The 27,900-nt window shown below is 39.7% G+C and overlaps 1 protein-coding gene across 2 annotated transcripts in view; it reads left to right on the plus strand.

Moving 5' to 3' along the window:
• The window catches only part of megf6b (multiple EGF-like-domains 6b), a 118,536-nt gene that overhangs the window by 34,743 nt on the left and 55,893 nt on the right, over nt 1–27,900 (plus strand). The window contains exons 5-12 of one of the 2 annotated variants that reach the window (XM_042506547.2): nt 9,471–9,593; nt 18,833–18,955; nt 23,586–23,711; nt 24,421–24,543; nt 25,632–25,754; nt 25,870–26,007; nt 27,070–27,192; nt 27,434–27,556. In XM_042506547.2, coding sequence (XP_042362481.2) covers nt 9,471–9,593; nt 18,833–18,955; nt 23,586–23,711; nt 24,421–24,543; nt 25,632–25,754; nt 25,870–26,007; nt 27,070–27,192; nt 27,434–27,556 — 1,002 coding nt within the window. Of the gene's footprint in view, nt 1–9,470; nt 9,594–13,080; nt 13,364–18,832; nt 18,956–23,585; nt 23,712–24,420; nt 24,544–25,631; nt 25,755–25,869; nt 26,008–27,069; nt 27,193–27,433; nt 27,557–27,900 lie in introns of those variants that run through there. The other variant, XM_088089416.1, reaches the window with a different exon arrangement.

A 27,900-nucleotide genomic window follows, 5' to 3' on the forward strand; every position in this document is an offset into this window, starting at 1 on the left:
TTGAAGAAAAGCAACCCCCACGGCTAATCTAAATGGGCTGACACACCTGACAACAAGGTAAAAACACCTCAAGACATGTACCATAGTATTTCCTTAAGTGATTCTCAATTGAGTGATGGATTTTCGGTCTGTAACACATCAGAAAACAGGGAAAATGCACATACAACATCTTGGAGCCCAATGTCATGTCATCAGATGGCTTGTTTTGTCCCAATAAAATTGCATAATATTTAATTTACTCTAAGGCATAACAATGAAAAGCAATTGCACCCCATATTTGATAACCTGGAACCATCACGTGTGGCATTTTTGCATGAATGCTTGAAAAGTGATTCAAGTATTTGGCAATTGAAACCTTGTCAAATGAATACTTGAATTTACGAGTAATGGTTGCAGCTCCACATTTGACCCTAACATCTTTAGCTTCTTATATTTTATATTTCAGGAGACAAATTGGGTAAAGTTATGTTGACGTTAGTGCAGTTGGAGTTTATTTAGAGGCAATAGCTTACTTGCCAAGCCTCCTGACTTTCTTGGCCCTTTTCATTGCCCTCTTCTAGTTTCCCCCTGGGGTCACAATTCTCCTGTATTTCTTTAAATTTATAGCCATACAGTGTGTATAAGCCAAGCTGCATGACTCTAAAAGTTTACTGTTTTTTCCTCTTCATCTCCTTCTCTGACCCTCTGGGGCCGGAGTGCAGTGCCTATCAAACCTGCATGAGTTGGGCGCAGCTGTGAATGGACATCTTGTCTCCAATCTGACCATGTTACACGTGCATAAGTCCAATGGGACGCTCTAGCAGGGGTTTGAGTGGTGCGTCAGGGGTTGGGGAGGCTTGCCCAGCTTGCCCCCCTTCACTGCAGCAGGGTACCCAGCTGACGTCCAGAGACTGTGAGTCTCCTGTTCTGCCTCACTCCGGCATCCAGGACCCAGGGGTGTGTGGGCCACAGAGGGAAGCCAGCTGGGGGTCCCTAGTACAGGCCTGTTGCCAGGCCTCCCTTCATTCTTCTTGTATTCTGTTGGAGTACCAGGGATGTGCAACAAATAAAAAAACAAAACGAATGTATTGTACATTAAAATGTTCATGCAGTGTGCTTATTATTTTATTTTCTTTCTTTCAAAGTCACCAGAAAGCAGGATCAAACTCTCTGAAACATTTTTACAGACCCTCTGCTGGGGTTGGGTTGGCAAGTATGGTCATTAGAGGTACAGGACATCTTAAAATGTTTTAAAAAAGGAAACGAAAATACATTTTAGTGCTATACTGTAACACCATTTACACCATGTAAAGACTTTTCCCTCCAAACTTGAGACAGATTGTTAATGAAATCATGGAAACATTTGAGGTTTGTGAAACGCCTTAAACACCAGTGGATACACATCACAGAGGTCTGTGTGTGGTTGGTCCTTTGTCATTAAGGGTAACATTTTTTATCCTGTTTCAGGAAAGCCACACCATGTCCGAATGACAGTGTTGCTTAACAACAACTCAGCTGCCACACTGGCCACAATTACAGGGCTTCAGGAAGAGACTCATACCCAAAACTGGCACCAAGAACTCATCAAATTGGTCTAGAGGCGGAAATTATTAAATGCTTGATACAGCACGCATAGTTTTCTGGTGTAAGTCAGTGCGGTGAACCACAGGGAAAGATGTTTTACCAAACCAGGCACTTTGACAAGTAAAGTGTGGTCATCTTTGACTTTGACTTATTATATTGTGGCAGCTGTGTTTAAGTTACATGATGAATGAGAGCAGAGCTGAATCACATAGTGTTGACTTGATAAACATCCAGCAGCACATCTGGGCTGTTATTGATGTAGCAGGAGATTAACAGCAGGGGGCAATGTTGAACTTGAACTGATGCCTTACAGAGGAGAAAGAATTACATGGTCTGATTTTGCATAAAATCACAGGGTATGTATTTATTGTGTCCCATCCATAGTCAATTTAATGTTTCATCTCAAGATCATCCCTCTAAAGCCTTCCCCTCTGAAAATGTGTGCACTCTTACAAAAAATATGCTTGGAGTTTTGTGCTTTCACATCTCATATTTTATTTACTCGTTTCAACCTGAAGACTATCCTAAAAATGTAATTTAGTGTTTACCTCATTTGATTACACCTGGCATGTTAAAGTGAGCAGGCGTCTTGGTCTCCACTCTTGAATTCCTGCAGTCTACCTGTTAATGTTACACAGCACAGAGACAGTGGTCTGGCAGAAACAAGTTACTATGAAACTTTAGAGCTAAAGTACTTACACAATGTGGATGCAATGACCCGAACTGCAAAGGTTGGATTTTAAGTGTATCTTTGAGATTCTCGTGATACCTGACTCCAGAATGAATATCCATGGCAAATCCATGAGGAGTTATGGGGTCCATAAAATAACTTTTATTGTAAAGTTTGTGAGCCTGGTTGAGCGTATTTCACCAGTTCATCGGTTTCCTTTAACTTTTTGGACGCTGTTGGATGGATAGTGGAAATATGTCCTTTACAAAAGCCAAGGCATTTTTATGTATAACAACTTTAAACAACAAAGCAATTCAAAGTGCCGTACATAAACAGCAGAAGCTATTAAAATAACACAACATAAAAGACGCACATAAAAAGGATTTAAAGGAGCAGTGGGAAGGATTTAGTGCCATCTAGTGGTGAGGATTGGAGATTGCAACCATTTCCTTGTGATGCCAGTTCGGATATACTCAGTGTTAATTATTCAGGAGGTTTTTACTGGGAGACGTATCATCCGCAGAGATCTCCCCCTCTCCAAATAAAAACTGACCAGGTTATTCAAACCAGTCAAAACACTGAAATAAGCAGTTGCACATCACAAATCAGTGTTTTGTTTTTTGACACTGTTCAGGTTGTTGTAGTGACCATGCAGTCTGCCTGTATTTTCTCCTTACTCTTTTTTGTTTGGAATTTTTTTTGGGTAGTGGTGTGTAGCCCTGGCCTGAGACAATAGCAGCAGGAGGTAGCGACCAGCCGTATTTCTGCTCTGTGGATGCAACTTTCAGGTACAAGATCGAGCACAAGATTGAGCCACACACACAAGTATACCTTTCAGCTGATTTCACACACAATCCGTCAGTTCAGCACCTTCCTGCAGGGCTGTGCGGAGGTGTGTTTGTATTTATTTGAGCTTTAGAACCTAACTGCCATGAAACAGTCAGTAACATTTAATTTCTCTCATTTAACACTCCCTCTCTTCATTCACTCTCTAGCTCTGTTAACGACTGCTGCTCTCTCAGTCTCATTTAGTTTCATAGTTTGAATGTTGTGTTTTCAAATAGTGACCAAATAATCCTGCATAGTGGGTTTTTACTGGGAGCTGAGTTATCCGCAGAGGTCTCTGATGATCTAAATTAGTAAAAACAGTGCATAAAGCAGTTTTACGTCAAAAACTTTTTCAATATCTCGTCCAGGAGGGGCTGCTAACTACACTGGCTGACACAAAAGCTCAAGTGGCTCTATCTGAAGCCAGTTTTTGGTTTGTCCATTCTGGATGGGGATGAGGACCCGCTCCCTTCGTAGATATAAATGTCTCACTTTCGGTAACGAAAACACAATAATTTTTATTTCCAGGTGATCATAGACTAAAGAAAACATGCTTATTATACTATTGTCCATTTTTACCAATATGTCCCCCTAAGTCCTGCACACTGGACCTTTGTAAAAATAAACTTAAATAAGGTTAAACAATAGAATAAAAAAATATGGTGCAGCTACAGTGAAGTACAAGATTTAATTAAATTATCCCAAATTTAATAAAAAGCAATGGCAAATAAATAACCGACAAGTATATCTCACCCTTGAAAAGACCCTTAAAAAAACATTTTAAGGGTCGGTTATACTGGAGGTCAAAGGTGAGGATGAGTTTCCTGTGAAAGAGTGTGAAGTAAATTGTCAGTTCCAGTTCACAGACGGTTTGTTAGTCAGACAAGATGTTGTCATGAAAGGTCTTGCTGCCACATGTGCAGGTCAATTGCAGAGAAATCCTTGTCTGAATGAAACCTCTAGCCAATCCCCATCTTTATTGCACCTGGTAAATGAAAGCAGCTGTGAGGACTGTAGGGAATGCAACCGGGAATGAACACGAGCAAAGCACATTATTACACCAGCAGGCGTTTAGATCAGGACCCTAAAAGGAAACAGGTTAGGCTATCCTCGGCGTCCCCCTCTCCTCCTAATCTTGCAATGAATACTGCAATTTTCCGGCCCATGACCCCCCATGAGATAATATCAGAGGTCTGGTGGTTTTTGTTGGCCCTTCATGGTCTACGCAGACATCGGCCCCTGTCCTCCTGGGAGCAGTGGCTGTCGTCCTTATCACAGGAAGTCGCACAATACAGCAGAAGAATGTAAACCCAAAGGTTTTCTGCGGCTGACTTTGCAGAAACACAATCAAGAGTTTTCAAATCAAAGTTTTCTTGTTTTTAATTCTTTACCAGATTGCTTTGGAACGGTGTCGGGGAAATACGTGTTAGACAAGTTTGTTTTATGTTTCACTTACAAGAAGACATAACAGCGCTGAGCAGTTTGGCACTTGCTCATAATTTACCCTGAGATTTGTTATTTTATTAGAACAATGCACAGAAACTCCACCCTCATGCATACACATGGGCGACACAATATTAGAAACAGGGTTTCCACCATGAAACTGTTTCTATGAGGTGGTAAGCCGCTCAGATCCTGACTGCTGTGGTCCATTTAGTCAGTAGATGACTGCCTATAAACAATGGTCACACCAAGTAAAAGTATGGCATCTGCTGTGTGAAATCCCTCTGCTGTTTCCCTGAAGGTGAATGTTTTGTGCCATAATTTTTTTTTCTTTTTGTTCATAATTATGTCAGCAGCCTTGGTTTCAGGCGAAGTGTCCCACCTCTGTTAAAACACCACAGGAAACTCTTAATGTGCTGCAGTAAAATGCAAAACCACTAACTACAGCTTCCAAAATTAGTACACAGTTAAATAACGGCTTTTTGATGGAGTTTTAACAAAGACTATGTTGGAAGTTTTATGCACTAAAAATATTAGTCATTGAATCAATTAAAGGATGGGTCAATATTTTTTCCGGGTCTGTCAATACTGACATGCCCATACAGACATTAAAAGGGCTGGTGTTCATTGTTTCTCCTCTTGCAAAGAAATCCCTTTGTAAAGGGTTTTTAATGTCCATGATCAGGACAAATCCACAATCCTCATTTTATATAAAAATTGGAGGTGTAGCAATATATCCTTCTGGAGCAATATCGATTTAACCCAACATCACAAATCATACATATCTTTAAGATACACCTTTATTTTAGTATTCCCAAGGCACGTCTGTTCCTATTTCTGTCTGAGGAGGCCTTCCTCCTGAACATTTAAACCATGCTAGCACCAGGCAGATAATGATAAGCAGCCAAGAAAAAGACAATGAGCGTGTTTACTATTATCATCTCATATCTGTCACAGGCCCCTGAACTAAATCAAATCAAAACTGACTTAATGATATCAGCAATTATCATATTTCTGTCCAAAGAATTGATATGATATTGTACTGTGATGGAACTTGACAAACATTTGGTCTGATTATTGGTCTGACAATTAATTATCAAAATTCTCTATGATTTTTGTTTTGTATACTTAAAATTGCATGTATTCTGGTTCAACTTCATTTCTAGTTCTTTTACTTGGTGGAAGAGGCAGGCTGCTGTTTTCCCACCCTTTCTAGTCTTTATGTTACTGACTGCTGGCAGTAACTTCATATTTATCATACAGACATTGACAATTGTTTTAATGTTCTCTCAGCCAGAAAACAAATATTTGTGTTTCCCAAAATGTTGAACTTTCTCTTTAATTGATAATTCAAAGGAATAACTGGCAGATTACAGTTACTGATAATGAAAATAGTTGCAGTCCTGTACCTTTCACAAAGATTTAGATCTTGACACGATACTTGTATAAGACTATACATACGTTTGTCATGGACCGCTCACTCTTGCGTTCAGCGTTTCATTGGTAAAGGAATCCTCATGTATGTTTACTGCTTGCCAAGCAGCCTCATGTGCAGCATCTGAACATCCACCACATGGTGAAACAGTCCCATGCGATTTTCCCTGCATGGGTTTGACTCTGAGCTTTGGCCTTTGACCGTGACCTGGGGCATAATGTGGGCTGCAGACACACACTATGATTCAGGCATCTGAAAACGTGCACAGTGACCCCCCAGAGGCTCAGGTCGGGAAGAACAAACCTTGGTTATCTGATGCTCAGGAGAAGGGGGTTGATCTGAAAACCTTTGTTTTGTTGTTTGACGGAGGCTGCAGCTCTTGTTTTGCTGTGTTAGATGTGTCTGATCACTCTGCTGGAGGCGCAGCTTGGTGACGGATTGATGGATGAGTCAGGCTGACATAACATCACAAGCCCCCTGGAGTCAGGTGAAGTGCCAACCCCCTGACTCACTCATGTCCTTAGTGGTCATTGAGTTTAACATTCGTAGAAATATTTTTATGGCTGGGAATGTTTCTGTTTTGAGAATAGCTTTAAACAACGGTTGTGTAGCGAAGAGATAAAGCGACAGATAAACTTTCTGTGATGCAACCAGATTTTGACAATAATCTGATTAATCTTTTTTCCTTTTCTTGGAACTATTTATTTCCAATGTGATTTTCATTGTGAAAAAACAACAATTTAATGGAACACAATATAATACAAGATACTAATACAATAAAACCATCCTGAAAGCACATAAAAAGATACATTTCCATATTAAAAACACAAAGCCTGTGCATGATTTTCTTCTGCCCTCTCTGACAAAATTCCTGGCCTCACTAAAAACATTTATTGATATGTCGTGACGCTCGGTTTCCAGTGTTTCTCATTCTGACCTGTAGCTGTTCAACATTCCTGCCTGCTTATTGGGCAGAAAGACTCAGAGAATGATGAGCGTGACACTGACCCTTGGCAGACCCTTGTTCAAGCTGCCACACAGGTGTGTGGCCTCAGGGGGGAACAGGGGGGAGATGATTGTATACACACACACACACACACACACACACACACACACACACACACACACACACACACACACACACACACACACACTAGTTCTGCAGATCTCACCACAGGATCCCTCAGGGTCTTTAATCCTGCCCTTGACTTCAGGTCACCATCACTTGTCCATTTAGTCCAGTTGTTTCTGCATAATATAGGGTTATATAATAGGGCTGGCCGATGTGGACTTATATTGTGATATTTTTAGGCTATGTCTTGATACGCAATATATTTCTTGATATATATATATATATATATATATATATATATACATAGAGAGAGAGGATATAATATTCTCTAAAGCACCTCATTAATGCCATAACTGGGAGACTTAATCAAACATTACAATTTATTATTGTTTATTTCCCTCCTTGATATGACAATATTGTAGGAATGAGTAATGTTAATATGAATGAATATTAACACAATTCTACTTTTGACCAGTGATCATTAGTCATGTAGATATAAAGACTAAGTGGGTAAAAGCAAGTATTAAAACAAGAACTGTCTGTAATGTCTATCCCTTTACAGTAATGCAACCTATTAAACTATTATAAAATAAACACCATATTCCTTATCAGGATATAACAATATACAGTCTAAGATCATATGTAGTTTCATATCTCAATACAATATAATATCTTTATATTGCCTAGCCCTATTTGATAATTAATCACATATTAATTGCGATTATTATTTTGGCTTCCCACAGTCAATGGGTCATGCTCAATGGGTCAACAGTCATTAGCATGATGGACTGTGACACTAACATTAAAATGTTTGTTCCACTCATATAAAACACTGCTGCACATCAGAGCAAGCCCTCCCTAAACAAAGAGCCTGCCTCCATTTTTTGCGAAAGCTGTCATACCGCTGAATGCACGCTGCATATTTTGTCCCTAAAATCAGTAATTGTGGTAAATAATTGTGATTTCCATATTCATCAGAATAATAATGAGTATTCTTTTGGCTATATTTGTGCAGCCCTGGCATAATATTCCTCCAACCTGCTGTGCTTATTTAGAAAGTTAAATGAAATGAAAGGTGTGCACTCTCTCTCACCCCGGGACCCAGACTCATTAAATCGAGATAGTGCACAAATAAAAGCATCCCAAAGTGGATCTTTAGCTGCAACTTATCCAAGAGTAATTAATTGATCAGGGATTATGTTTTATAGTAACATACATTAAAATGTATTCTTGAAGTTAAAGGTTATTTTCATGACATGTTGTATGTTGTCTTGGTTTTACGACTGTCTCTTGGCAATAGAAAGAAAGCAGTGTTTTTGGTGTGAACATTTCCAGATGTTGTAAACTGAGAGGGAAATAGTTTAATTGGCTGGTTAAACGCTGGCATTGCAATGCAACGAAATTTGCTTGAGGGGGGAAAATGTTCTATAAAGCAATTTTCTTTGCATTCTCCTCCGTACAGTAACTCTCTTCTTTTTTATGGACATGGAGAACGGTTTACAAGCTGGTTAGTGCCAAGTGAATGCTCCTTCCTAATTTTCTCCATGGCTTTCAGTTTTCAGTCCAAGATTCCTTCTGCTGGCATGGCAAACTAAACAGCCCATTGTCATCAAGTCTAAAACTACACTTTGAGCATAATGTCCCCTGACAAACCCCCATATGAAGGAAATTTAACATTAATGCAGGCAATGTGGAGCCACATCCCGAAACTGAAGTGTAAACGTGAACAACCGGTAACACATTACTCCTTTTCATTTTCAATTTCTGTTGGTTACGCAGACGCTCTGCAGCTCAAATTCTGGTATATGGTGACCTGTCAGCGCCTGCATCTGACCCGAGTCATTATGTGTAGTTTGGGAACTGGAGGGAAAGATTTTATCAAACTTAGTTGATGACAGTTTCGGCAGGATATTTAGCTGATGGAAATGAGAAGGAAAGGCTGTGATTTTTTGCGGAAGTGTTTTGGCGGTTCCGCATGATTGACAAATGTCATTTCTGGTTCATGTTTGAGGAAGTTAAAGCTGATGAGGACAATGTATAAATGCTCGGTATTTCCTTTTGTCTCACTCAATTTCTTACTTGCTGTATTTTGATTCTGTTTTGGATATGCTGTGTTTTCCCTTTTTACATTTTCCTTGAAGCTTTTACTAAAGAGACAGGTTTAAGGATAGAAACGACGCACACAGCTTCCCACAATCATTCTCATGAATTTCCAGGCTCTTAAGCTTTTTCCACACTTTCAGAAGCTGGATCCAAATTTATTCATGGAAAACATTTGACACTCAATCAGACTGACATAAAAAAAGGAAGACGCATTTTTTTCTTAATCTGCTCAAAAAAAAGTGCTGAATGCTGTTTTTACCAAAACACTAAGTTTATTGAATGTGTTTTGCTTTTCTTTGATAGGTTGTGGTTTTAATAATTGCAGGATTAACTTTGTCCTTGTTTCTCCCCTTCAGATGTTAATGAATGTGAGGAGACCAACGGAGGCTGTGAGGCTCTCTGCTGCAACACCATCGGAAGTTTCTACTGTAGATGTCCTCCTGGACAGAAACTGAATGAAGACGGCAAAACCTGTCAAGGTGAGTCCTCTACTGTATTGGTTTGGTTGTGGAGCTGGGTTATATTTAAGGCTGTGTTCTTCAATGTAAAACACTGCCCGAAGTGGCTTATTGCTTTAAGAGAACAGTTACTGCAACAAAAAATGCAATAATTTATTGATAACAAATAATCATTAGCAGAACACTTAGCATCAACACACAGGAAAAGTGGCAGCTACTTTACAAATCTGTCGCAACATGGAGCCAAAGAAGTTCATCCCAAGGAGTTCTAGTTTAAGTTAGAAGAAAGAAAAACAAGTTCTCAATAATTTTCAAGAAGTATCCATCTGTTTTTGGTCTTTTATTCTGTATTCTTTTTGCACATGTTTGTGTTTACATTTCTGGAGTTTTGTTTTCATTTTCATTTTTATTTGTGGCTCAGTGAATGTATATTCTGCAACCAGTAAACATCAAAACCAGATTATTTTAACTCAAGTGAACCACGGGACCAGATCTTTTTACCGTAGATGAAACTGTGATGTGGGTTTCTTCTGTTTCATGACTCAAAATGTCTTTGGATTAAAGTGCAGCTACTGTACCAGTCTATCAAGAGGCCCACTATCTCAGAACCACAGCTCACCAAAACTGAGCATCTTCCCAAACATTTTCCCATGAGATTCCCATTTTGCTGCATCATAGTTTGATGTTTCTGATTAGGAAAACTCTGCGAGCGGTTGGCTTAATCAGAATAATGATTCCTCTGTGCAGCAGCCAAGCCTAGAGGAGAGACGCTGGAGTGCTCTGCAGTATGGCTGTCTGCTGGAGGAACCAGTAAGAGATCTGATCCAGGTCACGGTTATTAGGAGAGCTGATGGGAACGTTGTCACAGCTGGCTTTCATAGTTCCCTGCCCTCCGCCACTGGTGTATACTGGAGGAAAACAGCTACCCGCAGCATTAACGTCCTAATTGTCTGTAATTGGCAGTAGTATTAACAGAGGTAAAAGAAGCTAGATGAATGTTGTGGATGTTTAAGTTAGCTCTGCATGTGTGGCGCTGTGTCTGCAGAGAGTGATCAGCTTTCCTTCGGCATGACGGCCTGAAGCTGGGAGGGCTGCAGCGTCAAAGCCTGCACGAGTCCAGATGAGAGACAAGAGCCATTCATTTAGCTGTTCTGAATAAATGCTTCTGGAGAGTTGGATCGTGCTCAACCACATTACTACTTTGGGGGAATCCTGTCCTTGGCAAATACTATATTTTTTTTGATGAGAGACATCTGCTGTGGGATGTTAATATGCACATACTGCTGGCATGGACAACGAACGAACAAATGCATCTTTTGTTCAGCGCAGAAAAGGGAGAAAAAACTTTATACTGAATTTAGTGTTTAATCCCTTGTGGAGGGTTCCCTAGATTTAAGCTCCTGGTCAAATTCCATTTAATTTATGCATTTATTTATTTTGAATCAGCAGCCTTGATACAAATGGCACTGATTGAGGTGGAAGAGGCCAACAGTAACTGGTGTCGTGCTGAGTGCAGCGCGGTGCAGCAGTGTCAACATTTTAGCCGTCATGCCAAATGAACTGGACTGCTCGGACCTAAACGAGCGTGAAGGTGGGAGTAATGGTCTGCCAGTGCTTGGCACCTGTCTTAATAGTGAGCTCTAGGAGTGTGCGAGTAACGTCTTCCAAAATCAGCAGGCATTAGACGCTCTTGTTAACCCTTTAAAGTCATTACTAAGAAATGGAAAATGGAGGTTTCTGTCTTTGCATTTTTTCCTTGCTGAGAAAAAGATCATTCCCACACACTGTCCTATTAATTGCAACAAACTTTACTATCAAGTAAACAATGTTTCAGTCATCAGTTTATTGTAAGTAATAGAACAGTGTGCAAGATCTCTCTCCTACACATTTGTCCACAGGTTTTTGAAATTGTAAATGAGCCTCCACATTTATGCTTTTAGCATTTCCTTGGGAGTATAATAACAAAAATCAATGTTTTTTCTCTTTTTAAATTATATAACCCCTACCAAATGCTTGAAATAGCCCTTGGTAATGGTTAAACAGAGAGGGGGAAAAAAAACAAAATTACAAATCATCTACTCTACATAATCTACATAAATACACGTCAATTATGTCAATTTGTGACCATGGGATTAGTAATTTTACCAGTACTAATGTTATTTCTATGTATGTATTCTATTATAATAGTTTGAAAAAAAATATCAGCAATTGGTGAGAAATCATACAGACAAATAGCTATTAATCAAATACATTATGGATTAACATTAAACATATGGTATTAACAACAGTAAAAATTCATCATTTTTTAAACTATGTTTAACTATTTAAAGACACAGTGAAATCTAGTGATTTTTTTTTAACATTGCATACCTAAACTGAATGGTAGAGATGGTTTAATCAGGTTGAGTTAAATTCAACACATTTGTCATTAAGATATAATACTCAAAATGTGCTTTATGAAATGGCTGGGCAGCGGTTTATTAACAGCATCGCACTGTTGCCATGTTCTCTTCTGGATTCGTTCAGATTTTTTTTCCCGTTTTTTTAACACTGGCAAGGTATATTACAGTTACAGCTCTGAGCCTAACATTTATCTTCCATGCTTGATTGAGCTGCTCTCCTCCTGGCTGGCATCATTGTCCACATGATTTGAAGTCTCCACAAATATGCATTTTTTGTGCGATGTGTGCAGAAATGTGAATATGCTTGCGTGTGGTGGGACAAAATTAATCTGTATCAGTTTCTGCTGCTCTGTCTGAGCTTGAGTGCCTCTCAGATGCTTGTGGCCTGATGTAATGACTGTACAGGTGTATGTAACAGATGCTTTAAGCTCACATTATTAGGAAGAACGGTCATAAGAAGTGAAGCGTACCGTCATTGCATCCCACAGAGGTCTCTTAAGGATCATTTCTGTACAAATCGGGGAAGTGATGCTGACTGTGAACATGCTTTGCTCTTTATAAGCGCTATAAAATGCTGTCATGGTCCTGCCGCTGCGTTTGTGTGTGTGTGTGTTTTGGCAACACATGAAAGGGCAAAGTGCTTAGCTCCTGAATGGAAGGTTTCACTGCATTCCTTTTCAGATCTTTGGATTGTAAATAACAAATTTGACGTCTGGCGCTTGTCACATTTTGCTTTTTTTTGGTGGCAGTTTTTTTTTTTATCATATGTCAGTTTTAAAAGAAAAATATAGACAGCACATCCTTTAGTCTGTTCACGTTCTTTATTCTCCAACAGCCACCTTTCCTCTTACGCAGTAAGTCGGAGACTGCTCAAGCTCAGGGTCCCAGCATTTGGATCTACACTCCTGGATGGGGGTGAGAGGGACGTGTGGGGAAAGAGAGGAGGATCTTTAATTTGATGGACATTTAGTTTGAGTAGATGGGAGGGTGAAAGGGAGAGGGGGATGGAGGACGGGAGAGAAAAATCAGGAGGCAGAGTCAATAAGAAGTAGTTTCTGTGTTACATCAGACCAGGATTCAGCACCTGCAGAGCCAGTCCATTCATTTAAATTTTTCATGGCTAATGTGGTCAACAAAATAATGCCTAGTTTGTTTTAATTTTTACAGTAATTAAAAAAAAACAATCTTTAACTTTTCTGAGGCATTGCATTTCACTTTCAGCCATGGCTTTGTCATCAGGATGGTGGATTTTCTTTTTGGTTTTCATTGAAACGACGGCACGTCTGACATCTGCAGCAAACTATCCACAGAGTTACTATAGAAGGATTTGCTATAGGCCGCACTGTTACCATGGATACAGTGTCTACAACCGTGGCTACCTGGCAGCAGGTAAGTGATAATTTCACAGCCAAAATGTAGATGAAGCTTCAGCAGCAGTGCTGTAATTCTCCCTCTCTGGGTGGTCCATCCTAGAGTGGAACATTTTGTAAAACATTTATTGAACTATTAATCATTGAAGTGAGAGCCTTTGTTGTTTTATTTCACAGTAAATTAATTTCTCTCTTTTCAAAAAGCAGATATGCTGCCATAAAAAAGGGTCATAAATAGATTTTAGGTTGCACATATCTTCATTTTTATAAACAGTAGGACTTAATGTTGATGCAGGGAGTTATTTTCAGTAGTCAGAGTATTTGTTCGTGGCTCAGCCAGTCTGGCTTATCAGTCTCACTGATAATGTGTCTGTCGTACGCACTGTCTGGCACTGCCCAGATAACTTTGTCTCTGATCGCTTTTACCAACAAAGATTAGAGCACATGAAAACATGAACTATGAATCACGAGAGACGCTTTGTAGCGCTAACACAAACAGGGCTAGATACCAGATACAGTCTCGGCAGATTATGTCAATATTATTATGAATGAATATTTCTTTTCATATTTGGCAGGACTGCAGCACTCGGTGCTAAATGCTCAAGATGAAACATGTTTTACATTTATTTCAACCATATTGCTGATAATCCCTCTGATCTGCAGTGTTACTTTGATGTCAGTCTTAGAGATAAATCAAGGCTGTTCCGAAATAATTTATCTCCTGCACACAATAAACAAATCACCTTTCACAAAATGGACCAAAATAGTTTTCCACAGAGACGACACTGTGCTGTAGGTGGCTGCGGGCAGAGAATTAATGTGTCTCCTGTAAAAAAAAAAAAGAGCCAGCGGCTGCCGAGGCTTTGGCTCCGAGCTCGCCGGGGGATCATGTTCTGGAAGTGGAAACCAGGCTGCAGGGGCTTCACTGCCTGTGTGCTGCAGCCGACACAAGAACAGCAGCTTCATGGCTCTGGACCCATTTCACAAAAAACCAAACCAAAGGACGACATGCAGCATAGATGGAAAAACGAAAGGACGGCTCCTGCCAGCTCTCCTGGACCAAGTGCAGTTGGAGTTTGGCAGCAAAGAGATGAAGAAGAGGAAAGTTTAGAAGCTCAATTTTGCCTCAAACACTATATTTTGAAGATGTCGTTGGATATTATTGGGAGAAGATGGGTTCAGCCGGAGGGTATTCCTATAATTTAGCTGTCTTGGGCAGGTTTTTACTGGAACCATTAAGCAAATAGATTTAAGTCCATTTATCCTCATACACTGATTTTTTGTTCCTATCCTGGTCCTGTCCTTGTTTTTACTTGAAGTGTAGAATAATTTTCTTATGAATCATTTTAATCACTTAGATTTCACAACTTTGTGCTTCCTACGTCATGTTCTGTAATGTCAGGCTGACATGTTTGGGGTTTTGTAAAGACCTGATTTATGGGCAAATAATGGCTCATACTGTTTGTGTGCATTTGTGTGTACAGCGGGAACATGAAAAGCAATGCAGCGGAGTCTAATGTACACACTGAAGCTCAAATGCAGATTGCCCTGCTGCCACGCAGCCTCCATCTCACACAGGGTGACACAAGCATGACAGAGGCTAAATTCACTCCTTATGTTACAGAGACTGTGCTGTGCTGTGATACAGATTTGTTTTGTTTGATTTGCTATATCCTATGTTTTTATTTTTACAGCGGATCAAGTGAGTATGTGTAATATGAAAGGGGTCGCTTGTACTGATGGACCCACAGAGAATTAGAGCTGTGCAGTTCACTTCACCTCTACAGAGTGTTTGAGCATCTTTAAGCTATTTGTTTTTTGTTTCTGGCCCGCAACTTCATTGTTTTGGTTCAGGTTCATTGCTTTTATCAATCTTGTTTCCAGCAGCAGTAGGCTACTGTTTTCAGGGAATAAAATATATGACAAGCCACATGTTCTCCTTCCCAACTCATCATCAGATTCTACCGATGTACACAGTAGAAAAAGCAATAAAAAAAAAAACTGACATGAGCTCAATAGCAGCTTTTTAATGGTAGCTTTTTCTGCCAATAATATTCAGCAGCTGTGGTGAATGATGATCTCATTACTGTCAGCAGTCCCCTTGAGACAAAACAACAAACAAAACATATAGTTTGGGCACATTTTTTAATATTGACGCGGGGAAAATGACTCGATCAAACAATAAGTTGCATTTTATCTGATATCTATCTATCTATCTATCTATCTTCAAAATGTGGTTTATGTAAGTTCTCACAACACAAACTTTTAGCCAGCAGCACAACAAGCTACCCCAGCAACCACTTCCTCCTCCTCCTTCTCCTTTTTCATTTTCCAAATGCTGCTTTTGCAAAACTTGAGGAGCCGTGTCTGTCTGGTTTGTCGATTTGGGCTACTGCGGAAAATTGGTGATGCAAATTGGTGAGCTCCGTAAAAGGTGGACACACTGCATTATGTAGATATAAATAGTTATTCCAAAGTAACAAAAACACAATGTCTCTTTGTTTCTGGATAAATATGCTTTAATATGAATATAATTCTGAATACTATGTTCTGTTTCTGCCAATAGATCTCCCTAAATCTTACACACTGGTCCTTTAAATATTGCTGCTTGGTCATTGGCCCTATGCTCCAAATGATGATGCTCTGTTTACCCCTCTGGCATCAGTTTTGGACTATCAGTTTTAGCTCATGACTTTTCATAATGAACTTCTGGTTAGATTTAGGAAAAGATCATGGTTTAGGTTAAAATGACATTGACCTTTGGTTTCACACATGACACAAACAGCGGTCTCCTAGGTGCAAGTCCTGTGTTTGTTCCAACCTCTATACACACTTTCACGCTCTTCATACTACTTCACACTTTTCGCCTTGTGTGTCGATGTCGGATGCTGACGGGCTTGCCAAAAGAGTTGGTATTTGACAACCTGGAAATGAGAACAGGTTGAATCGTTTCACTTTACATGACCTGCTGAGCACCAAACAGCAGTCACACACAATTAGCCACTAGCTGTTGAACATAGTGAGGAACAAGATATTCCCCATAGAAGTTGGTGGAGATCAAAAACAGAGCTCCAAGGAGAGTGAATATTGGACTTACATTCGCCAGTTGGCCAGAAACAAAATGCCAAATATGTGCAAATAATGCTCCGAATCTGCTGAATGTGTAAATATGCAACTGTTAGCCATATGTTAAACTTAAAAGGCAATAATACCAATAAAATGATTTAAAACAAGCAAAAATTCATAATAATTCTGACCACTTGTTTTGCAACATGCATCCACAAATCGCCTCTTTTGCCAGTTGACATGGATTTGAACATGAGCAATCATACAACAAATTCTCAGGCAAGTCTGCAAATCTGTTTGGAAGTTATGCGTCTTTTTGCAATAGACCACTCTGTGTCTATTGCAAAAAGTGTGTGTGTGTGTGTGTGTGCCAGTTGGCACACACACACACACACACACACACACACACACACACACACACACACACACACACACACACACACACACACACACACACACACACTTGAACTCCATGCCAAATCTGAGCCTCCAAGGGCAAAAACTGTGGCCATGAAAGGGTGCGAAAAATTTTGTGGAACAAAGGACAGATAGGCGGCGTTAGAGCTGCTGGTCGCACCATATAGATGAAAACAATATTAACATGAGACAACATACATCTTTCTATTCATCGATTATTTATACTGTGTTTTTTCTATGCAGGGTAGCTGTCCCAACTCACATTGGGTGAGAGGCAGAGTTCATCCAAAATGATATCATGTTTGTATCTATAGACAACGGAAACATTGCTCGCCCTGGCGTGTCTTTGGACTGTGGGAGAAAACTGCACTGAGAGGCGAGATTTGAGGGCTACTGTATACATTTATTTATTTGCAAATGATTCTCTCCACTAAGAGTGCAGGACTGTCTATTTATGTTTTAGAGAGAGGGGATTTGCACTGTGATGAAAGTTGAGAAATTATTTATGGGTGTTTGTTTGAAATGAGCTCTTTAATTCATGAACACAGTGCCCAAAGACAAAATGTGTGGTCAATGGTGAGACAGTAGAAAACAACACAGGAAAATCAATCTAGACAATTAAATAAATGGAATATTTTCCTGAGGAAGTTATATTTTTCAACCAGCTCTTTTTCACTGGAATTCCTTTGAATTCTTGAAATATTTTCTTTAAATGAAAATAGCCGCCAGGAGTCAGGACTGTTTTAAACAGCACATTTCTCAAACAGACATTTAACTTGGCACTGACTAATAGTCTTTTATGATGTGTTTGCTGTTTTTACAGACATCATGCAGCAGCCAAGAGACATTCACACTCACCTATTTAATGTGACAGATCTCTTTCTTTAGTCAGCAGTATTTCCAGTAACTCCACTGTGATAATTTTAGTCAAATTGAAGCAAACATGGCTAAAAGAGAAACAGCATTTGCAATTTGTTTAGCCTGCACAATGAAAATAAGGTTCCTGAAAGCATTTTTCTGACACATAATACCACAGTAGACACACATGTGTTTTGTATTTCGTGAGGGTGTATTTTGTAGGTGTATTTGTGAATGTATCTTTGTAGATGTGTTCATGGTATTTTTGTGGATGTGTTTTTGGATTTCTTTTTCAATTTTTTTTTACTATTTAACTAGTATTAAAAGGCCTTGTGTGGACAGGTACTGTGGATGACCATTTTACTACAAACAAACACAGTGCATCTGGTTCTTGATTATACATGTACAATTCTAATGCTACTGTGATGCCCATATCAAATTAAAAAAACTGGTAACCGGTAACTTGTCGCTGGCCTGGAGGTGAGACGGGTTTGACTCCTAATTTTTCTGATGATGGCAGGAGACTGGTTGTTAGTAGAAGTCCAAACAGAGCAGAGCTTCATAAATCAGCTCAGATCACACAGGGGGGTCTGCTGTGGAACTCAGAAAACAATTTGTTAGTCTTTGACCCCTAAAACAAAAAATGTTTGGGACTATGGCTTGTTTCATTTGCTCACACGGCGAGGCAGTCATGTCTTGGTCGCTATCACTTTCCCAGACGAAGAACCCCCTTCTTTTATTTGTTTTTAATATTAACGCTCGGCTGAGAGGAATGTGTATGTTTCGCATCCTCTGATTTAAGTTTCCATATGTTTGCTACACCCAAGGGACTTTGACAAGTAGCAAAGGAATTTAAATTTGGGTTTAAATGTTCAGTAGTTGTTACCACATGGAGGATTTGTTTGTTTGAGCTGCATGCACTTGTAGAATACTTTCCCTTCTCATCCATCATCTCCTTTCTTCTTGGAGTATATCTTTATCCTAAAACCTGCATTAAATTCCTCCCTCAGCTTGGCAGCTTGTCTGGGCTTTATTCTTTAGACCAATTTTTTCCTCATAATGAGAGGATTTAGGCAAATTGCACTCATTTCTCTCCCGTCTCTCTCCTTCTCCCTGCTTCTGTCTTTTTCTCCCTCCTTCCATTCAGATATCGACGAGTGCCAGGTCCACAATGGAGGCTGCCAGCACAGATGCATTAACACCAGGGGCTCCTACTACTGTGAATGCCACCCGGGCTCTCGCTTGCACGTGGACGGCCGCACCTGCCTCGGTAAGGAACATTACAGCCTTGTGGCAGTGCTTACATTGTACAAACTGGAAAAACGTTCAGACGTCCGCACATAATATTTCTAAAAGGGAATTTGGCCCCGTTGGGTCTTCGTTAGCAAACTGTGACTAATGTAACAATCACAGCTTGATTTGAGGTTTCGTCCTTCCTTTAATCCGATTAGAAACAGAGTGTGGAGGCCTCCAAAGTTTCCCCTTTGTATTGTGGCTTCACTTGTTCAAAACTCACATAAACAATGACACACTGTTTCAGAGGAACACATTTTGAAAGTCTTCAGGGCAGTATTATTTTTTGGTCATTATTTCATTGAAGTTTAGCCACATATGCTTTTTGACATGGACACTTAATCATGTAAAACCACACTCCTGATGTTGCAGTAGATGACCTCTTTGATTCTGACATAAAGCCCTATTGTAATCTGAGTTGATTCAAATAACATTTGCTGGTAAAAACCACACTGAGTTATAGTCCGTGCATTTTTAATTCCCTCAGTGGATATCTTGTAGACAGACGTTTTTCTTTGTGTGAGTGTGTTAACGCCAACTGACATGTCCTAGAGCACATTTGAACAAAGGCTCCAACTAACTACTGTTTTTCATTATCAATAAATCTGCTGATGACTTAAATCAATTTTGGTTAGCCTTTAGAATGTAAGAAAACAATGGGCATCAATTAGGTCCAAGTCTAGCTACAGCTGTCAATAAAGCTGTTGCTAGTAATGTTTATAAAAAAAGATATTTTTGTCATATTTGCTGAAACTGTCAGTAGTGAAACAAATGATCTGGTACTGTGCATCAAATGGTAACATTCATGTTTTACACTGTACACGGTCCCTTTTAAATTATTTTAGTAGTGCTTCTAATTGCACTTGCTAGAATGAACCATGGCTGTTGGAAAACAACCAATCAGACCTGGGGGGTCTCAGCTGTCAATCACTGCTCGTCAAACTGCTGTCAAACTAGTGTAAAGTGTGCTTTAGTGTAAACTTTACATTTAAAAAGTATACTAAAATATGACTGAAATTGGCAATGCACTGAAATTGGCAATGCAGGAACAGAATTGTGATTCATGTTCGATCAGCTTTGCCTACTTTGACAGTTTGACTGCAGTTCACGGTGATTGACAGCCACGTTAAAGACTCCTTGCACTGACTGGTTTTCCTGCAGTGTATTTTAGCTTATGCCATCATGCATCATCCATCATCATCATTTCAGCAAATATAAACAACTACAGCTTTAAATTGCTTATTTTGTTCGAGCTATCCAAAACTAACAGATATTCAGTGTATGATCACAGGGGATAGCAAATTCTAACAGTGAGAAGACAGAACCATTACGTTTTTGTTTTACTTGAAAGATTTCTTTGACAATTAATTTAATTTATAATAATTTGATTGTAAAGTATTAGTTAACTATTTAGTCACCAATTAAGTCGCCCTCATCTCTGTACCTGTTTCCTGTCATCTCTCCACTGTCTACTCTTAATAACGGCACAAATGCACCTTACTTACTGATTAACTGACTGTAGTTTGTGCAACATACTGTGAAGCCCTTCGGTATCTAAACTTAGAATAAAGTTTTATGTCCTGAATGTTTCTTTTTCAGTCTTTTAACATATGCATTAAATATCTGAATTATTTTTTTATAGACTCTGTTCTCCAGATTTAAAAACTCTTCCTGGATAATTTTTTTTACTTTGTCCCATGATGCCATAATCCCCCACCACTGCTTTCATTATAAATAATACAAGTATATTGTATAATTACCTAAAATTAAACAAAGTACTGTAGTTATGATGAGAAAATGTAGAAAACAGTGGCTTGATTTTATTAATTTAGCTGACCGTGGAGCTGTTGAATTTTCCCTCCATGAAATTTTGCTTTTGTATTATTTTAAGCTTAATTAATTCAAATCTGTGCATTATCGTGTCACTCTCAACCCCCACTGTGTTTACACAGTACCTGTATGTTGTTTCTGTCATGCCTGATACATTAGATCTGGGTTTATCAGACATAGCTGATAGAGTATAAACCTGGCACCAGTTTCTGCAGTCAGTAATGTATACAGAGTGTCCTGAGATAGAGTGAAAATCACTCTGTGTTTCTTGGCTTCATAAGGTGCAGTTGTTTCATTGTCTTAAAGAGCAGACACTGTAGCTGGGACCCAACTGTCCCTGAGAGGCCCTGGTGTGACAGCTGTAGCGTGAAAAAATGACTGATTGCACTAATAATCGCAGTGCACATCTGGATTGACTCCCAGGTGAAGCTTATCTGTGAGGCTGCATATCCGTCGGCTGACAGTCGTGTTCGATTCATGCAGAGGCAAGCTGCAAAATGTTTGCATGTTCTCAAATAGATCAAGTGCTGAACTTGCCATAAAACACGTGAGTAACTTGCACAATGCACGTCATGACCACAGGCACACTGGACAAAGGACAGCACATACCAGTCAGCTCAGAGTCATAGTGAGAAAAAGAAGAGCAGATGTCCTCAAATCAATTCAATCTCCGCTCTGCTCGTCTTATCCAGTGCTTGATCTGCCAGCAGAGGTCAGCTGTATCCCACACACTTTGCATGTGGCGGAATAATATTTGAGCTGGAAGGCTCTCTGCGGTTTGACGTGTACTTTTGATGGATGGATCTTGACTCCAGCCTTCCAGTATGAAAAACACTTGCTTTGAGAGCGGCCGGCTGTTCGGCCTCTACCTGTTGATTTCTCTGAAGGGATTCAAGTCCGGGCCATCAACTGGGGTTTCATCTGTTGCTACGAGGAAGACAAACCCAGATGAGGAAGATGATTGAGCTGGCTCTGCCCTCAGTCTCATCAGCGGACAAGCACCTCAGAGGTCCTGCCATTCAAATCTCTCTGTGATTTTTGGCTGTGTTGTGGTGATGGATCTCTTGTGGCTCAGAGCAAAGAAATTCTCTGAGGTAATCTCAGAGTGTAGGAATGTCAGTACAGTGGTCATGACCTCCCTGAGAAATATTCCCGTGAATGGGACACTGCAGTCAAATCAAAATTCAGAGAGACTAACCTGAAACTGCAGTTTGGATGTATAAGCATTGATTTTGCTCTCCAAACATGCCAGATTTTCATGTTTACTATGACTGCCTCTTTTTATCATTGCATTTAAAGGGACACTATGCAGGACGGTCTCTTAATGTTTGTAAACATGCTTGCCAGCAAAATGAAAGTAAAAGTCAAGCCCAGATTCACTCTTGCTTGTTGTTTCGCCTCGCCAAATTTGCATTCTTTTGGCACTTTCTCTTTTTTAATTTTTTTTTTAATGACACGCAGCAACGGGCCGCAAGCTGAAATCGAACTCGGGCTTCTGCTAAGGACTCAACCTACATGGGACGGACACTCTACTTAGCTCGAGGCCACCCCAGCACTGTGTCTCTTGGTACACTTTACTTCTTAAAGTGGGGTACATGGTCACTACCTTTTTATAAAGCCCCGACCTCACCTGAGCACTGTGGGGGAACACTCCCATAAATGCCCCAACACACGGAAAATAAGAAGAAAACAATAACATACAGGCAGAGGGCACACTTCTAGTGGGTCGTAAGTGATTAAGAGGGATTACTTTTATTTTTAGCCTATATGGTTTTTTTTTGTAAACTCTGCAAAGTATAACTTAAAGGGATACTTCACCACAATTGTATCAAAACAATGTAGTATGTGTAGATTAACTGTGGTAAACTTCCCTCTGTCTAACCAGTGCCTAGATATTCCTTCAGAAACACATTTTAGTGCCCTGTTTAGCTGTAACAGAGAGAGTTTGTGAACTGGAATTGTGCGCCATGTTTCCTGCACAGTGAAAACGGAGGTCAAAAAAACTGAGATCAAGTGGAAAAACTAAGCAGCACTGAGTTTTACCATTTGAACGGACTCAGCGAACATTAAGTGTGACAGCGGCATTCACCTCATATAGTAAACAAGCTAACAACACTAATGACGGATCGCAAATGTGCAACACGTTTTTGCCGACACAAGATGTCAAACAAAAGCCAGAGACTGCAGCATAGTAACTTGCATTAAGTCAAGAGTGCTCAATCTGCAGCAAAATCCGGAGACCAAAATGTCCCCAGAAGCAGACTGCACTACATACTGACAAGCAAAAGAAAAAACAACACCTAACAAACAACTGCTCGACTTGAAAGAATCTCAGTTGACTGAGGGATCTTTGACTGATGATTCAAAACTCCAACTTTAAAGTTGCAGCCCTACTGAGTTACATATTTCCTGCTTAAAATCAGGAGCAGAAGCATGTTTTAGCTGACTGTTTAACTGTAGTATGAGATTGTTTGTTACCAGCCGGCTGCCATTGTGTCAAATGGACAAGTTTGCATTAAGTTACCTTAGTCTGGTACAGTGCAGTGCATTCTAGTGGTTGTGGGTTTTCTACCTCTTGAGCAAAAGCAAATGCCACAGCCCTTTTTCTCTGTTTGCCCTGGTTATATGTAACAATAATTTTAAAAGTATTTGTGTATTTCTGTTTCAAAGGCAGCCTAGGTTTATGTTAGAACCCTCTTTATATCGCTGAAATACTTTTTAAGTTTCTCTGACCTTTTGTCATGTCTGTAACTTTTTCCCCTTTTTCCCTTTTTCAGCTGTTCATTCATGCGCCATCAGCAACGGAGGATGTGAGCACTACTGTGTGCAGCAGTCTGCCGCTCATTTCCGATGTCGCTGCAAGCCAAATTACATACTGGCAGAGGATGGCAAGCACTGCATACGTAAGTGTAAGGCAACACTAAACACACATCGCCACATGGTACAAGATATAAAGGAGGAATAATAAATGTATCTGTGACAAAGGAATGAGAGTCAATATATTAGAATATTTTAGAAGATTGTGAAGGTGTGATCTGAAGATTTGATCAGGACATTAAAAACACATTTTCTGCGTCTGCTGCCAGTTATAATTATCTGACAGGATGTCTGTGCTGGAGCAGGATTAACTGTCATCCATGGGATGAGACATTCAATTGGAGTGAATCACAGCAGTCTCCATTGTTTTTGTTCTCAAATTAGTATTTTGATGTCCTTGCGTCTTTCAATATCTCCAATCTCTGAGGCTGTGCAGTTGAGCTCGGTTCTCTGGAGGTGGGAAATTATACATATATGTTTTTTAAATTACTGTCTTTCAGATGCTTTTACTTTGTAATTGTTGGCTGAGAATGGCTTCCTCTAATTTTTGCAGAGCTAAAGGTTCTCATCCATGGTTCTGGACAGGCTTACACAAGTCAAACACACACAACTATGCAGAGAAAAGAATAAAGCAATGAGGTGGAGGCGCAGGGTGGCAGGGTTTAAATCTCTCCACCTGCTCTGCATTAAGATGTCAGTTTTTACAGTTTTCTCCACTGCTGCGCCAGAAGTGTTCACCACTTGACTGACACCTGTGGTTTTATATTTATGAGTGTGTGCTTTTTTGTTTTGCAGTGCATAATCCCTGTGCAGAACAGAATGGAGGCTGCATGCACGAATGTCGGGCCGATGGTGGGAGAGCTCACTGTGACTGTAAATCTGGTTTTATCCTGGCTGAAGATGGGAAAACCTGTGACGGTAAATATAACTGGAACAATAATGGTGGCATACACGACTGTTAATGTGGCTCAGATTTAAAAACCTCTTCTATGCCACCTTTTCTCTTCATAAGACGAACAATTTTTTTGCATTTTTTCAGGGGGCGGGGGGCGTAAAGTTAAGAGTATGATGGCTTGGAGCAATATGATGGGAGTATATGATGGCCATTCTCATGTTAAATTATGTCCTGAAGCAATTTGAGTGTCGATGGTGATTTCTGTCAGAATAGCATTTTTTGGCAATTGGGTGGCAAGAACCTCTGTTCTGGAAACTGCTTAGAAACCCTCTTATTGTCAAATAACCTATGGAAGCCAAACATCCTGTGAGTGCTTCTGGTCTGTAGTTTGTGAGGCTGTGATTATCCTAGAGGTTACAATAGGTCATTTTATTCAGCAATGACTCCAAGTTTGTTATTATGACAAAGCCTGCTGCAGTCTCCAAAAGACAGTATCGTCAGCCGGAAATGCCGGCATCCCTGCAGAGTTAAAAATTAATCAGGTGAATAAAATATAATGTGTTGCATATAGAAAATAACTTATAAAACAATATTGCTTTGTTTTGTGGCTGCAGTGGAGCTCCTGATCATATCACACCCTCTTCTTCCTCAGCAGATGAAGTTTACCACATTGTAATGGAATTATGCAGTAGATGATCAAATTGAATTTTTCTGAGCACTTTAGATATTTTTAGTCCACACTGGCTCAAAAGTCAAATTTGAAGATTGGAAACAGCAGAGAAATGGAAATGTGAATGCCTACGTTTTTATATAAACTAGGAAAATTTTTCTTTGTTGATAAAGATAGTGTGATACCATTGAAACCTCCAGAACAGCTACTAAACAGTCTCAGTGATTAAAACAAGTACAGCTTTTAAGAAAAAGATGTGTAAACTCAGAAGTTAAAACAAGATGCAGAAAATTTCAAGCCAATGTTTCCATCATCTCTATCTGCCAACACTGAGTTTAAAGTGCTTGAAAAACGGTTTTCAAGTGCAAATGTGGTTTTGATTTGTAAGGAAATGTAAATGAACCTGTGCAAACCAGATGTATTCCTCCTTTTTTGTCACAGATATTGATGAGTGTGAGACAGAAGAGGCCAACTGTGCTCACGGCTGCCACAACACGGTGGGCTCTTACGCCTGTGTGTGCAGCACTGCCTATGAGCTGGGATCTGATGGAAAACAGTGTTACAGTCAGTACAAACCCTCTTAATATTTTTAAATGCACATAAAACCTTACATTAAGTTGGCACAAGATATTTAAGTCCTTTAAATAACATGCATGATCTCATTGTGAACTTTTAAAAGAAATCGAGATGGAGATCGTGAACAGCTGCGAGAACAACAACGGAGGCTGTTCGCACCACTGCCAGCACTCAACTGGCGGGCCTGTTTGTTCCTGTAACCAGGGTTACAGACTGGAGGATGACCTCAAAACTTGTGCTGGTAAGAGGTTGTAATGTACTTGCACTGACTTAAAAATGTGCCTATATCATATTATTGGGTATTCTCACACATTACATTAACACTCATTCACAGTGACTGCAGTTACATTAATAATTTGTTTATGAGGCTTATCAAGATTATGGTCACTCTCAGAATATGGCATTTACGTGAGCACAGAGAAATCGGGCTATTAACATGCCTTGTATACATCCCAGTTTCTGTCAGAGTACTCCAGCTAGCGTATTTGTGTTTTTCATTAACAGAATATGGTGTTTACATGCTCAGATATATAAATGTAATATTCCAAAAAACAGACTGTAAAAGAAAATGGGCACAACATCTCTTTTAAATGCGCTTCAGTTAGTATCAGCTCTCTGAAGATGGTGGTAATTTCACTGTAGTTGCATGTGGCTATTAGTGCTGATCTTTGTGAATTGGGCTGTTTTTGCAGTGAGGCTCATTTGCATAGAAAGGAACCAATTTTGCACCAAATCTATGCATATTACCACATTCAAACAGTTGCAAAAAACACAGGAGCACCGCGATGCAGTTTACTTTGCAACACAGTTAGGTGTGCATTTCCTCCTAAGATCTATTCAAATTGTGCTTTTATTACTGCGGAGGAAGGCTCAGTTACTGCAGATGATCACTCCATACAACTGCGTGATGAAAAAGCCAGAAAATAAAATTATAACAGGGCTCTACACAGCCTCTGATTTACAGAACAAATGTTTGTATTCATTTATTTTTTAAAAGTAGAAAAATATATAATTTTACAAGACTAAGGGGATCTGTAGGACTCAAATCTCCCATGCCATATTGCTCTTTTGGTCAGGAGGTGGAATAGAGGAGTGAATGTTGATTGATAGAATAAGGAGATACATATAGAATATACAGTATTTAAGTTTAAGTTCAATGCTATTATTCTCTACTTTGACCCTAATTGGCTGTAAACCTGAACAATTTATATGATCTCTTAAAAAAGTCATTGTCAGAGAGCAGGGAAGCATATCACTACAGTTCGTTCATAATTTTAGTCTCTCTGCTTGTTGTGTTTGGCAGATGTCGATGAGTGTGGAGAGCAACGCTCCTGCTGTGAGCAGGACTGCACCAACTACCCCGGGGGTTACGAGTGTTACTGCTCAGCAGGATACAGACTCAACTCAGATGGATGCAGCTGTGATGGTATGTTTAACCCTCAGTCTAAACGTGGATGGCACTCACACTTTTATGACACTGGATATTTACTTCTGTTGAATTTGGGAGAGTTCCAGTTTGACTCAGAAGACGTCAACACAAACATGCACAATGTTGTCTTTGTTTAACGTGTAATATAAGAGCTGCTTGGTTAAAATGTGTTGGCTTCTCTCAGCTTCTCTTGATGTAGAAAAAGTGTTTGAGTCTGTGCTGCGTCTGTGTTGTTTAGATGTAGACGAGTGTCTGGCTGCTAATGGTGGCTGTGATCACACATGCCAGAACAGTGCGGGCTCCTTTCAGTGTTTCTGCCGCCGGGGTTTCCGTCTGGACGAGGACCGGCAGTCCTGCATCCGTGAGTATCAGCATTAAAGAGAGTGGCCAAGTGAGAGTCACACCAGAAATATGCCAACGGAAAACCTAGCAAGCTGCAAAAAACATCCTTGCACAGAGTAGATGAGTCTAAATTGTGAGTGTTAAAAAGCAGGTTTTATGGAAAATGGAACTTGATTAGATTTGGGGTGCATATTACAGTGGTGTAAGTGTTAAAACATAAAGCTTGTGCTTTTTTTATTTAATAAATTTGTATGATTTGAGATAGCCATTTTACACTAGCCCACAATTTGATATGAAAAATGAAAAACCAAAGTAGGCAGCAGGTAGAGTAATACAGTCTCTGTTGTAGATTTTGAATTATAG

The sequence above is a fragment of the Plectropomus leopardus genome, chromosome 2, assembly GCF_026936395.1.
Source record: "Plectropomus leopardus strain MGB_pleo_1.0 chromosome 2, ASM2693639v1, whole genome shotgun sequence".
Taxonomy (NCBI): domain Eukaryota; kingdom Metazoa; phylum Chordata; class Actinopteri; order Perciformes; family Serranidae; genus Plectropomus; species Plectropomus leopardus.